We start from the raw sequence: 13,751 nt of genomic DNA, 5'->3' as shown, positions 1-13,751 counted from the left end.
ACTCCGAAACGAGCAAGGCGTTCAGTAACGCACAATCGTCTTCCGACGCTTGGCGGTCGGTTCCACGGACAGACTCCGGCTGCGCGAACGAGCACGCTCGTCGGGCAAGTCGGTAAATGCCAAGTCGATCTCGTCATCGTGGATCACAGCCGGGTCCAGCTCGAGGTCTGGAAGGCTCGAGTTGTCTCGTCGCCTCTTTGGGGTCGCTTCTTCAACCTGGGACGCCTTGGTCGGCGTTGCATCGAGATCCTCATCTTCATCGACGTCCATGGCCGAGCCCTCTCCGGCTTCGGTCCCTTCTTCGGGTTCCTCCTCAGCGACTTCCTCTTCAAGCCCCGCCGGCTCGTTGGTCTCCACGTGGCGCCCGTTGGCAATCTCCGGCTCGTCCAACTCCTCATCACTGCCGTCGACGACCGCTTTGCTCTTCGAGGACGGCTTAGAAACAGCCTTCTTCGTCGCCACCTTGAGCCCCTTGTCCTTGCCCGCGATGTTGACCAAGCGCCGCTCATACCCACCGTACATCGGCGTCCCGCGGACGTATGCTGCGTCGCCACATTCATCGACCAGTTTCTCCAGGTGGTCGCGAATGCGAAGGGCGTCACGCCCCGTGACCGGCCCGAGAAGCAGCGCCAGCGGCTTCATATACATGAGAACCCTTGAACGGCGCTTTATCAGCCTCGCCTTGCTGTCCTTGGTCGTCGCAATCTGCTTGTTGAACGTCGCGACCTGCTTGAACAACCAGTCGAGGTTCCGAATATGCATGTCGTACACGTCATCTGGATGGATCTGCTTGAGCACGGTGAAATGCAAACCAGGAACAATGAAAGCCTGCGCGCAAAGCCGTGCGAGGGCAAGCGGAGCTTTTGGTTCCAAGTCATCCGTGCTGTCGATGAAAGTGCCAAACGACTGCGTGTTAGCTGTCGGCAACAGGGCTGCCTTACATTCTGAAGTGCCTCGCTGACGACATGTTGGACTGTCGTGGCCTCGCCGTTATAGATGCCCTCGTCTCGGAGGACGTCAACGAGCCGCTTAACGAGTGAATCGTAATTCGCTCCAAAGCGGCCAAAGTGCGCCAACGGCTCCTTGGCTAGCTCAACGTCGAGGACGCCGATGCACAAAGCTCCGACGAATGCCGCCACGAGCTCGAGGAAGAAGATGTCGCGCTGAGCTGCAGTGAAGGTGAGTTCATCCTCGTCTTCGTCTTCTTCCTCGCGGTCAGAGGCGTAACGCTCCACGATCGCTTGGAAGGCCCCGCCCAGCTTGTGCTGACGGATGGATGACATCTCCAAGGGGCACGCCTGGGCAGCGGGAGAGGGCTTCTCGGTGGCTTTGGGTGCAAAAAGCGTGTGGAGATGGATGAATGCCTGGAACGCCTGCACGGGTCAGTAATGGCAATGCTGTTCAGCTCACCTCACGCCGGACAGCCTCAGTTGCTCGGCCACCACTGATGCCGTACTTCTCGAATACCTCGAGTGCTTCCTGCTGCCGCTCTTGCAACGCTGCAACCCTCTCCTCATCCTCAGCATTGGCAGCAGTAAAACTTCGTGTAAGCCAGCCGATCTGCAACAGGAGAGTCTTGATCGCCGAGGCAACAAGCTGCGATGTCAGTCATGGTGTGACATAGATTCTGCTCACCTTGGACTCTTGCTTGAAGCCAAGACCACCACGCTTGGCGAACTCGCTGATTATTGCCCACCCGCTACTCTGGCCGCCTTCCTCGTCCATCATTGCTGATGTAACGTCGCGACTCCGAGCCAGGAGCGACACGCGCATAAGAATGGCCTCGACCTGAGTTGCGGCATCATCGTCCAACTGCATGCTGAAGACGTCTTCGCCGTTGACTGCGTCACGAAGCGAAGCAAAGACGGCTTCCTCCAGTTCAGCGAGCTTGGGCGTGTTGGTGGACTCCATGGTGGAGTTTTCAACCAACTTGTTAATTGCGCGGATCGCGGCCTGGAGAACATTGGCGTCTGTGTGCTTGAGGAACTGATTTGTGACATCCGTCCAGAGGGCTTCATATGCGGGCGTCTTGCGCATGTCAAGGTAGAGTTGCAGGTTCATGTGCTCCGGGATGGACAGGATGCCTGCGATGCGGGACGGCTCAGACTGGTGCTTGGTGAACAATCGAGGTAGGATGCCCATGAGCGACTTGGTGCTCTCGTCATCCTCCTCGTCCATCCGTTTAATGGAGGCAATGAGCATACCCAGCATGAAGTCTTCTTCCTCCTCTGTAAGAAGCCACATGTCCTGCTCATGGGTGGAGTGGTCCAACAGCAGATAATCAGCTAGCTCCTCCTGCTGCTCCGGGAGCAGCGGCCAGAGGCCGTCCGCTGCGGCCTCAGCGCGAGTGATGGCGTCAGTGTCGGGGATGGAAGTGAGGTCGGCTTGAGACGCGCTCGGGCTCTCGTCAGGCTGGTCGGTGAGCCCACGCGCAGTTTGCACAAGGAGGGTAGCAAGAGTCTTCCAGCGCAGCCGTTCTTCCAGCTCCTTTTCCTTCACGTTGGCCGCGCGCTTCTTTTTCCCTGCCCGCAGAGACTTCCACTCAGCCTGAAGGTGCTCTGCGCGCTCATGCCAGAGGTTCTTGACAAACCCAGCGGCCGCATTGCGCACTTTCGGCTCCTGGTCAAAGATCAGGCGTGCCACCTTTTCCCGGTCCTCTTCCATTTCATCTTGGAGGGCGCCAGTCTTGTCAATCAATGTGATAACGTTGATAGCGTTGGTGCGAACAGGCGTCTCGACGTCAAGCGACGCAATCTTGATCAGACGTGGTGCCAAGCGCAAGGTGAACGAGCTGGCATTGTTTGCGAGTGATGGGTTGGAGAATAGCCCCGACAGAGCCTTGACCGTCTCGAGGCGCGCGCTGCCATCGGGGTCGTTACACTCGCGAACAAAGTAGTTGAGGTAGGTGTTGGTTGCGTACTTCTCCGGGAACTTCTTTACCCAGACGCCGAGCTCCCTCACGCAATCTGTGCGAATGGCGGGATCGGTATCGCGGACACGGTGAATGAAGATGCTGCCTTCAGCTCTGCAAATGATCGTGACTTACACATCGAAAATCTCTTTCATGTGCGCCTCAAGGCGGACCTTGTGGGCGTGAGATTCCTTGACCTTAGTCTCCGCATCCTTTGCGCGCTTCTTGGCGGATGCACCGCTCTTCTTCGCTTCTGCTTCCTTCTGCCGCTGCTTGACGCTCAAGTCCTTGCTGACATGCGCGGCAGCGTCACAAAGGGCAGAGTGCACCTTGAGACTAATGAATGTGGATGTGTGGCGGATGGAGCGGATAGGTGAAGATGACATGGAGCCAAGCCATGCGAGAAGGAGCGGCATAATGGCCTGCGAATGCTTTGTGGAATCGTTATCTTCGTAGATCAAGCCAGAGATTTGAAGCGACTCGACAAGATGCTGAATGACGCTGGAGAGATGGCTCTTGAACGACTTCAGCTGTTTCCCTTTCGCAATGAGGGGATAGGTAGCAGCGTTGCTCTTCTGGTCAGCTGGCAACCGACACTCCCACGCACCATCACACTCTCTTCCTGGATACGGTCGACAGCCTCGCCGGTACCGTCCAGGTCGACGGCCTCGTTCTCGTCCACGTCGGCGGAAAGCCCACAGGCGCGGATAATGAAGAGTACGAGCTCGTGGACTGCAGCCTTCTCGGCAGCGGCATCATCGGCAGCGCCTTGGTACGCATGCACCCAATCGTCTACCAGCGGCTCCAGGGCGACGTCTGGTTGTAGCAGCGCGTCTGGCGTCAGCGAAGAATATCCAGAGATTAGTTGACAACGCACTGAACAAGGAAGAATCATTCTTCAAGCCCTCGACAGGCTCGACTTCGGCGGCGGGAACGGTCTTGGGCACTTTAAGACGTTTGGGCGCTGGTGGCGCGCGCGACGCTTTCGCTTTGCGCTTGCGAGGTTGTGGTCGCTCGTCCTCACTTTCAGACTGTCGTCAGACACCCAATGATAGATGATGTGAGCTCACCTCGTCTGAAGCATCACTGTCTTCTGCGTCGTGACGCGTCTTGCCTGTCATTAGCCACCTTCCCGCGACGCGTCGCAGTGGGGAGCGTGGACGCACCGTTCTGAGGAGCAAACCGATCGACCTGCTTGCGAGCACGGGCACCACGCCGTGGTTCGGCGGGGAGGGTCGAGTTGGACATTGTAAGTGGGGATGTGGTGGATGGCGAGGAGGAGGATAGTGGATGGTGGTTGGTGGAGTGGAAGATGGGATCGAGGAGAAGGAAGGTAATCAATAACAAGGCAGCGGGCAACCCCGTCAGGCTGCCAGGATCTTGTTCTTGCCCTCCCCCTTTCCTTCCTCGGCTCCCCATGCTTTGGGTGAGCCACAGACGCGTCACCCGGCATGTGCGCGTCTCAAATTACGTAACCCTTTGTTTACATCTTCCTCATCACCCGAGTCCAGTCAACCACCATCACTCGGCTCCTCCCGCTCCTCGCTCTCCACTCAATCCTCTTTATCATCTTGTCATCCTCATGCCCCCACGAGGGCGAGGCCGCGCAACACGCACCACTGCGCGCGCCTCAAACTCCATCTCTCACACACAAGACTCGCTCCAGCTCCAAGACTCTGACCTCTCCAGCGCACCCCTCACAGGTCATCACAACCTGGTCCTCGCGCACTCCGGCGCGCCCACCGATGCCGAGTTCCGCACAGCCCATCTTACTGGCCTCGAGGCCATCTCTGATGCGACCAACGCGTTGCGTAAGCCGCTCATCCCCGTCCGTCCGTGGAGGCGCCTCTGGGATCCCAGCACTTCACACCATCCGCATCACTACAATGCTGTCGCGAGCTCTGATGGCGTCGAGTGGCGGTCAGCCCCGCTAGCGTATCCCTGTTCATGTAAGCACTGCTCAACAAATCGTCCATGTACACAGCCTGATGATAGGCAATCTCCCAACGTGGTCGTGCGTGTACGCTCCGCCCTTCTTACCACCCACAGCGCGCGATCTGCCGGCTCTTCCACCACACCCCGATATTGGGCACCTGCCCCGTTTTGGCAGTGATGTTCCAGACTGGTCTGACTTTGGCACGGAGGGCGACCTCGACCCGGCACTCGATGACATGGCCGAGTTCGAGCTGGTGTGGCCGACAGCAACCCCGTGGCGAAGAGACAAGGGCAAGGGGCGCTCTGCGCCCAGCTCGCCACGATTCGTGACCCAGTGCTCGCCCTCGTCACATTTCTGTGATCGTCCCTCACCTCCGTCCTCGCTGAACTCTGCTGTGGACTCTCGCTCCAAGAAGCGCCCGCCTTCGTCTTCGTTCAAGCACCCACCACGGCGCGAGCGCATTCTACCGCCCTCGCCGCCTGGTGTTCACCGCGCTCCACCTTCCTCCGCGCTGTCGACACCCTCAAGAAAAGATCTTCCCCTCCCCAATGACTACGTCAAGGACGCACGCGTGCGCCGTGCTTGGTGGCGAGATACCGTGACTGTCGGTTGTGGTGCGTTTTGGAAATGCATCTCCCGGCCAGTGTATCCTGCCCCTGCCATTCGCCGGCCACCCCTCCTCGAGCGCGACGATGCTTTTCGTCCGCCGCGCAATCTCGCAAGTTTGAATCACCCACTGCACCCGGATGTGGCCCACTACTGCAAGCATGCCCGGGCGAGGGTGTACTGGTTGATTCCCATCCATGGACCCGTGATCATACCTGGCCTCGAGGATCCCGTGACAAATGATTCGGCGCGGCCATGGGCGTCGCGTGCCGAATTTGATGCCAGGGCGAGCGAATCATCGCGCTCCAAACCCATTGTGGTGAGATGGACTCCAGCTCTCCTCAACGCTTTCCTCAAAGAGCGGTTCGAACCTGCATGGCGCGACCCCTCGCAGTACGGAGCGCTCCACCTGGCCTTCTCTGGCCCCAAGCCCGACCCTTATCTCGCGTTGCCGCCCTCAGCACCGCTCGCAGCGCACCAATACGTCCCACCCCATGCGAGGGAGCGGACCCCGGTCCGCGTCGAGGTTGGCGATCACTTGCGGATCTATTGTGACGCCGCGCTCGCACTGAGCATCCGCACGTGGTTGCACTGGTGGGAGACGGAGGGTCGGAGGCCTTTTGAGGGGGCGCGCTTTGCATTGATCGGTCCCAGAGGAGAGGTGTTAGTCGTGGCATAGCCGTGTAGCCTTTAGTTTGTGACTTTACTGTATCGTCCGGTTATTATCAGTTTGTTGAGGCTGATGTGATGGCACGTGCTGCCATATCGGTTGCTACTAGTTATACAGTTCTGCTTCCCACCTCGTTAGCCTAATTCGAGCCTGCAACGACGGCTGCGGCAGCTGCTTCGTTCCCGCCATCCGCCTCCTCCAAGCGCTTCCTAAACGCCTCAATATCCGCGTCAAACTTGGCCTCAAGCTCGGCGTTGTCCTTCTCGAGTGCGACGACCTTTGCTTCCAGGCTCTCGCCGGGAGGGCCAAAACCAGCCCACGCGTCGGCGTCCTTGGTTGGTATTGTCTCTGTACATTAGCGGCGGGCCCACACAGGCGTGCCGACTGTACTCACGGATACGCTCTGGGCCAAAGATTTCGGCCATGACCTCGTTGCGTGCGCGGAATCGGCTCATTGCGAGCTCGCGAGGGTCGAGCTCGTCGAGCGCATCTGCCCACGGCTCGATCGAGTCCGCCGCCATTGCACCCTTCGCATAGTGATCGGTCCCAGGCGGCGCCATCTGCCGAGGAAGTGCGGGGGCCTGCGGTCCCTTCTGCTGTCAGCTATATACCAGATGGTGAGCTACCTTGCCCTGCTTCTTCTTGGTGGCCGAGCTCATTGCGCGCGCCTGCGCCGCGGCGAGCTGTTGCTGCTGCGCAATAAAGAGCTGTTGCTGCTGCACGGGGTCGACACCGCCACCCATCATCTGCATGCCGGGCACCATGCCTTGTGGGAGACCTGGTACACCGGGCACTCCAGGCATGCCTTGCGGCAGACCGGGGACGCCTGGCGCGCCGGGAAAAGGCATCTGTCCCGGATGAAATTGGGGGGGCATAGCGTTGGGAAAGCTGTTCATAGCGACGAATGTGATGAGGAAAGCAGAAAGCAGCAAGAAGCCACTAGGCGAGGGGTGACGGGGTAGTCACGCGAAGCGGGCGGCAGTCGCGGTCGGGATGATGAGGTATGTAGGCGCCAGTCTGCCAAGGCGGCTGTCGCGAGCAGTCGGGATGCTCCAAGGGGGCTTGCGGGGGGAGCTGAGGGGGGTGAGAGGGACGGGAGAGATGGAGGGGATGGATGGGTGGATGGATGAGGGAGAAAGGACAATGGGTGCAAGAACAATGGGATGGTGGACAAGGGAGAAGATGCGACCACAAGATGTTCAAGAGCAATACAACACGACCCACGGTGGTCTAACGTAACACGGTGAGCTATTAGACTCTTCCTAATCCTGTTTAGAATGCGTAGTAAGCACTGTATGTCCCACGTGGTCTAAATAGTAATCAGTGCTAATCCTCAAGTGTATTAATGACTATTGTCCCACCCTGTGCAGGTGTGACATGGCCCCTGGGCTCGCTGGACTGGGATCCATGACGACTACGACGCCATTCCTCCTGCACTGCGATCAACCACGACCACCAACATCTCCTCCTCATCATCACCTCCCATCTTGTCCTCTCCTTCTCGTCATCTACCCACAAATGAGCCTTCGCTAGGCCCATTTCCTCGGCACTCTCGCGACATGGCAGACCGCACAAGTTCTGTCCGGGTCAACCCCCACCGCCGAAAGGTATGGACGGCATCCCATCACGTTCCTCCGCAGCCGTTCCGCTCTCGGCACATGCTGCAACCCCTCCCGCCCCTACAGCGACACAACACTGACGCTAGGCCGCCACCCAGGTGTCTCTGAGCAGCTCGCCTGCACCGTCTGGCCCTTCCACTCCGCTCGCTACCCAACCCCGGCTCAAAGCGCATATCAACCCAGCCAATATCATTGGCGGCTCACACTCCCCCGCCGCCGCACTCCCGTCTCCGCGTCCAGGCGTCGTGCGCGTTCCATCAAACACGAGCATCCGCGCTGATGGATCTGCGCGAAGCACGCCGCGCTCCGAAGTCGGCGGACCGAGCGCCTCGCGCGCAAGCTCTGCACTCGGTCACCGACCCCTGGTGGCAAGGGCAGGGGCTGGAGCGCGCGCCACCCCGCCAGCCCACCGCTCGGGTGCGTCTCTCCCAGGCTCAGCGATGCCGTCGGGTGCCTCAACCCCGACCGTCGTGCACGTCCGCAGATCATCATCAGTCTTGGGAAACACCTCGACAAGTTCGACGCCGTCATCCCGGAGCCCCCAACCTGACCAGGGCGCATTCAATGCCACCACAGGGAGCAGGTTCCGGGCGAACCTCGCCGGTGCCGGAGCCAGCGATGTTGAGGTGCCCCTCAATGCCCGGCCTGTCCATGTGCGGTCGGCGTCTTTTACTCCTGGTCCGCGCTCAGACTCGAGCAATTCCCAACTGTCCACAAACTCGCGAACACTGTCTCGCCAAGCTTCTGGACAATCCTCGCCGCCCCGTCCTACCGTGTCGAGAAATCCCAGCACTGGCAGCGTAGGGGTTCCTAGGAGGCGATCCAACGAGTCATCTCCTCGCCTCGTTCCAACCGCCGCCGGCACCCCTCCATCGTCGCAATCCCCTTCCTCATCGACCGACATTCCTCGAGGTGCCATGCGCCAGGCGACAGAAGGTCCACGGCTCTCGGCTCTCGCCGAAGTCACAACCTCATCCGAGAACTTGACCCAACACTTGTTACCAACGACATCGGCACCGATAAGCTCATCGCTGCTGTCTCCTAGCACGCTTACCCCAAGGGCACTGCCATCCCCTCCTACGATAGAGCAAGGGGCGCTCAACGGCAATGAGCAAGAGCACGAACCGTCGTCCAATCATTCGTCACCTGTGCGCCCCTCGCTCCAACTCGCTTCTCCCTCCACCGCACTGCACGCCCATTTGGCGCATCTCGGACTAGGATCTCTGGCGACCGCGTCAGCCCCGACTTCGCCACGGAGCGGAAATGGCGCACTCGGGCTGGAGCGAAAGCGCGCGCCACTTCCATGGAACCCCATGCAGAGCGCGCACCCATCCTTCCCTGCACCACCTGAAAGCCCAGAATTGCGAACTGTGGCCCTACCGATTATGACGCCCGCACGGACTCCTGAAGCTTCAGAGTATCTGTCATTGAAGCCAGCGAGCTTCGGATCGCGACGATTCTCCTCTGGGAGTGAAAGCGGCCAGGGCGAGACAAGCGTAGTCGGGCTTCGCAAGAGCATCTCCCCACGCGCACGTGTGTCGCCCGAGGCGGTCATGCCGTGGTCCAATACAATTCCCAACGGCAAGTCGCGCAAACCGTTGCCGACTTCTCGACACTGGGCCGGGAGCACTGGCGACGAGTCGAGCTACGATCACAGCGACGATCACCATAGCGACGATGACATCGACCTCGAGGCGGAGATTGACAGCAACCTGCTCGAGCTGAGCCCTTCAGCTGAGATGGAGCTCGCTCGCGACAAGTGGGAGCGTAAGGTGGGTGGGCTCGCGACGATGCATCGCTGACGATAGATTGCCGACCTCGAGATTTCGAACTCGTCGCTTATGAATATCAACCGCATGCTGGAGACCACCAAGGTCAAGCAGCAGGGCGAGATCGTCCGCCTAAGACGTGCACTTCGGGATGCGCGCTCTGGAGTTCCGGAGCGTCCGGTCCTTGAACCTGCCCCACTATCGGCGGAGGAAGATCCCGACTCTTCAGGCTCATGGGGCGACGACGAGATGGAGGACCCAGAGGTGGAGAAGCGATGGGACCGGCTACGCGACCTCGTCAGCGCGATGCGCAAAGCGGGCGAGGATGCCGTGGAGCGCGGTCGCCAAGAGGTCAAACCGCATCAGCGCGTGCTGGGGTGGTTGGAGGTTGAGGCGATGGGCATTGGGAGAAGCGAGGATACAACTCGCGCGCACAGCGAGGTAGACCCCGCCGAAACCGTGTCGGGCGCGACGGAGACGACCGAAGACTCCACAAACCCTGATGTGACGGACACGACGAGCGAGCGGAGCGACACGGCGCCGACGGAGATCGGTCTGGTCGCCAGAGTAAGAAGACCCAACTAAACTAGAGCCCCAGGCGTTGATAGACTTTGTACTGTATTGCATGGCATGGCATGGCATGATGTGGTGTGGCATGAAGTGCATGTGGGCTACATCTGGAACTGCCGAAGCCCAGCGACAGTGTTGTACTCGTTGCGACTGAGACGCCATGGGATGCCTGAGTTGGAGTAGAACTCGTCTGGGTCCTCCTCGGCGTCAAGGTTGAGCACGGTCGCGATCTGTTGCAGACGCGTGAACTTGTCACGAGCGCCGCCATAACTCGCCTGCGTGGAAAGATAATTGGAAACAGCACGCACATCACGCTCGTAGCGGATTGCGCCGAGCTCGGTGAAGCCCATGCCCATGACCATCTTCTCCCACGGCCGCACGAGCGTTTCGACCGTCATCGTGTAGAAGATCTGGTAGTTGTGGTCGGTGAACGACGACCTGTACCCGTCCATCAAGCTCTCCCACCCGCGCACAAAGCGGCGGCGGACGAGATCCTGGTCCTCGGCGTCGGCGAAGGCGTCCTCGCTCAACGCGTACGTCACATCACGGTAACACTCGTCGAGGAGGGGGCGGAGACGCGGACGGACCGCCTGTCCGAAGAACTGCTCAAGACCGCTCCGTGCCGCACTGCGGAAGTGCGCGGCGAGGTCGGACAACACGTCGAGCTCGTCGAGCACGGCGCGATGCTCGCGCGGCAGCCATGCCGAGGGCATGTTCTCACGCGTCTCAAGCAGCAGCCGCTCGGCGTAGTCGGCGCTCACGTCTAGGTCGTTGAGGAAGATCTGTGTGAGCTGCGCTCATCGAGGACGACTCACGATGTAGGTCTCCTTCTGGTCCTTCTCGCGGAGAGCCTTCTCAGCACGGTCGTACGTCACCGGCTGGGCGTACACCCGCTCCATCTTCTTGGAGAGCACGGCGGCGTAGTCCTTCTCCAACACGGTGCTGATGCGCTCACGCAGTGAGCGCAGAGCGGTCAAACTGCCGGAGGAGAGGACGCGGTTCAATACAACCTTGATGAGGTAGAATGTGTCGTCCAGTATCGAGCTCAGGTGTGGCTTGGTCGATGTGTCGGGCAGGTCTAGGCGATGCGCCTTCTCAATGCTGGAGCGCAGGTACCACAACTCGAGGGGCTCGTAGTATGTGCGCAGCATGTTCTCGATAGCGCGCTGCGAGCCACTCTGCTCGACGACTTCGAGGTCCGTGTCGTCGTCCTTCTCCTCTTCATCGGACTCGGAGAGACGAGAGTGCACGAAGCGGCGGAAGAGAGCCCATCGCCCACTCAACGCAACGAGTTCACCGAGAACGCGATCGACGTCGCGCGGATCTGGCCCAGGCTCCTCTTCGGGGACGGGAGTTGGCGCTGGCCCGGTGGATGTCTTGGCCACACGCGGCGCGTACGACTGCAATGCGCTTGCCACGTTGGATGTTGTGTTGGCCAGCGAAGACAGACTAATCTGCCCTGCTGCGCCTGGAACAGTGCCGTGCGCAAGACTTGCGAACAGGGGTGGCAATGCAGAGGGGTTGGAGAGAAATGCGAAACGCGACGCCTTGGTGTCGCTGATCAGTCGGCCGACCCGGCGCTCCTCCTCCCATCCTTCCACGAGATTGCGCACTACTCGGTCGCTTTCACCCACGAGCCGCCCGACGACAGTACGCATACGCCCTGCCCCGTAGTACTTGTCGACAACCGGCTGGTGCTGGTCGATAATGTGCGCAATAGACTCGAGGAGGGAGGTGAGTTGCGAGATGTAGTATAACGGCGACGAAGCTGAAGTCAGCAGGATCACAGTAGGATCTCACGTTTGCCAGCTGCCGAAGAACGGCCCTTGACCAGCGACACAACAAAGTTGCCATACGCCTCGAGGCCCTCGTTTTCGGCGCCGATGCCAGGCCACAGGCGGAAGTACCGCGACACCTCATGCTCATCGCGCCGCTCAGCGGCAGCATCAAACTCTCGTCGAAATGTCTGCAGAAGTATGCCGCGCAGCTCAGCAAGCTGCTGCGGAGGAGGCAGAGGGTTCTGCGGCGTGGGGACGACTGAGCCCGCGAAGCCGCCGTGCGTGACCTCGTCGCGCACACTCATGGCTCGACGGCATGCGCGTGCTGCGCCCTCCCAGTCGGCCTTTTCGATTGCGCCCTCGAGTGTCGCGAGCGCATTCTTGAGCTCGAGCACCTCTGTCACCACATCTGCGGCCTCGCGTACACGTCCTATCTCGTCGTCGAGCTTGCGGACCTTGCCGCCGACGCGCTCGCTCGTCTCCCACACACGCGATACGCGGGCCAAAAGCCCATCCCCCTCATCCCCCTCCCCATCTTGCAGCCCAAGTCCACGAGAGGAAAATGTACCTTGCCCAATACGCGGGGCGGGTGAGTCGCGAGGACTCCCGATTCGAGGAGACGAGAGGCGAGGAGTGGAAGTCTGAGGGGGAGAGAGCGCCGACATACGTCCCTTGCGCGTCGGAGTGTCGAACCGCGTCGGCGCTCGGTACCCGTCCACCTCGGAGGAAAGAGCATCAACCTCTCCCGTAAGGTCACGGAGGTGGGCGAGCGCGCCGTCCACCTGAGTGCGGTCCGCGATTAGCGCGTTTAGGGCGAGTGTGAGGTCGGCCTCGCGGCGCGTCAGCAGGGCGAGCTGCGCCGCGATTTGGTCTGGTTCGGTGATGTCGCGCGGATCAAGCGGTGCCGGTGATGGTGCCGCCGTGGTGAGCGGGGAGGGGGAAAGGGAGGCGGCCGTGGTCATCTCATGAGGGTGTTGTTGGTGGAAAGGCGATGGGTTGTGTGGAGGTGAGCTGGAACTTGGGAGTGGAGGATTCAGGCACGGGTGGAGGGCGACCTCTGTGGCACACGGTATGCGAGGAGCGATCTGCAACTGTCTCGAGACAAGTGTTGCGCGAGTTCCATTTGACGCGTTCCAACTGACTGCGTACAGACAAACAGAACTTATTATGCAACTCACACCACTTGGGAATAGTCAGCTAAATCGTGATGCACAACACTGATACAACGTCGGTCTGACATGGCCCTGCCTCCATCTGCTTCTGCCTCCCAACGGGCTTCCTCCGTCAGAGATACAGCTCCCAAAGAAGCAGCAAATGTAATGCCAGCTGTCCTCCCAAATGGTCTCTGCTGCCACCGCTTCCCAATGTCGTTACACCAGCAATAGTAGCAATCAGGTCCTTCTCATGTTGGATGGCAAGGGGGTATGGGCGATGAAGGAACGCAAGGCCTACTGTTGAGGGTGGGTTTTGAGGTGAATGCGCCCAGCCTCTGATGCCCACCGGAGGGCGAGCATGGCAGGCAACACGTGATGTCTGGTGGCCTGAACCGGGGGGCACTGTAACTTCAGACACGACATTTTCAGGCGGCAGCGGGTGGCCCCTGCTGCAAGCGCCTCCACCAATGTTAGACTTGCCATCACAAAAGACATGTTCGGAGCTCCGCGTATCGGGTGGCGAATTGGCGTAATTCGTCTGGTGTGTCGGCGTCAAAGTGAGTGTGACGATAAGTTGTGGGTGAGTCAGGGAGCGACAGCAGAGGAGCATTGGAAGATCAGCACTGTCCCACTTCCGCGGTGACTCTCCTGCACGGCAACGCTGGAATGAACTTCCCAAACCCTCTCCTGGAGCGTCCTGCAACGACTTGGGCGATGCCGAACGCTATTGCCTGAGGG

At 60.1% G+C, this 13,751-nt stretch overlaps 5 protein-coding genes across 5 annotated transcripts; 2 read left to right on the top strand and 3 right to left on the bottom strand.

Moving 5' to 3' along the window:
* Positions 1-21: 21 nt before the first annotated feature.
* Positions 22-4,159, bottom strand: COLE_01695 (uncharacterized protein; the record flags this gene model as incomplete). Its single annotated transcript, XM_018420949.2, has 9 exons — positions 22-906; positions 942-1,373; positions 1,411-1,596; positions 1,636-3,013; positions 3,047-3,483; positions 3,519-3,745; positions 3,789-3,942; positions 3,982-4,025; positions 4,078-4,159. The coding sequence occupies 9 exons, from the start codon at positions 4,157-4,159 to the stop codon at positions 22-24; spliced, it is 3,825 nt and encodes a 1,274-aa protein (XP_018276757.1).
* A 334-nt stretch (positions 4,160-4,493) lies between these two features.
* COLE_01694 (uncharacterized protein) lies at positions 4,494-6,132 on the top strand (the record flags this gene model as incomplete). The annotated part of the gene is made up of 2 exons (XM_018426892.2): positions 4,494-4,860; positions 4,907-6,132. 2 exons carry the CDS (start codon positions 4,494-4,496, stop codon positions 6,130-6,132), a joined length of 1,593 nt encoding a protein of 530 aa, XP_018276758.1.
* A 130-nt stretch (positions 6,133-6,262) lies between these two features.
* COLE_01693 (uncharacterized protein) lies at positions 6,263-6,998 on the bottom strand (the record flags this gene model as incomplete). Its single annotated transcript, XM_018424861.1, has 3 exons — positions 6,263-6,471; positions 6,518-6,716; positions 6,750-6,998. 3 exons carry the CDS (start codon positions 6,996-6,998, stop codon positions 6,263-6,265), a joined length of 657 nt encoding a protein of 218 aa, XP_018276759.1.
* A 2,057-nt stretch (positions 6,999-9,055) lies between these two features.
* Positions 9,056-10,096, top strand: COLE_01692 (uncharacterized protein; the record flags this gene model as incomplete). The annotated part of the gene is made up of 2 exons (XM_065626164.1): positions 9,056-9,514; positions 9,551-10,096. The coding sequence occupies 2 exons, from the start codon at positions 9,056-9,058 to the stop codon at positions 10,094-10,096; spliced, it is 1,005 nt and encodes a 334-aa protein (XP_065482433.1).
* An 86-nt stretch (positions 10,097-10,182) lies between these two features.
* Positions 10,183-12,821, bottom strand: COLE_01691 (uncharacterized protein; the record flags this gene model as incomplete). Its single annotated transcript, XM_018426893.2, has 3 exons — positions 10,183-10,863; positions 10,897-11,849; positions 11,882-12,821. 3 exons carry the CDS (start codon positions 12,819-12,821, stop codon positions 10,183-10,185), a joined length of 2,574 nt encoding a protein of 857 aa, XP_018276761.1.
* Positions 12,822-13,751: the final 930 nt, after the last annotated feature.

This window comes from Cutaneotrichosporon oleaginosum (genome assembly GCF_008065305.1).
Source record: "Cutaneotrichosporon oleaginosum strain ATCC 20508 chromosome Unknown ATCC20508_contig02, whole genome shotgun sequence".
Lineage (NCBI taxonomy): Eukaryota > Fungi > Basidiomycota > Tremellomycetes > Trichosporonales > Trichosporonaceae > Cutaneotrichosporon > Cutaneotrichosporon oleaginosum.
The sequence above is the reverse complement of the archived record's forward strand: the minus strand, read 5'-3'. Positions and strand labels throughout refer to the sequence as shown.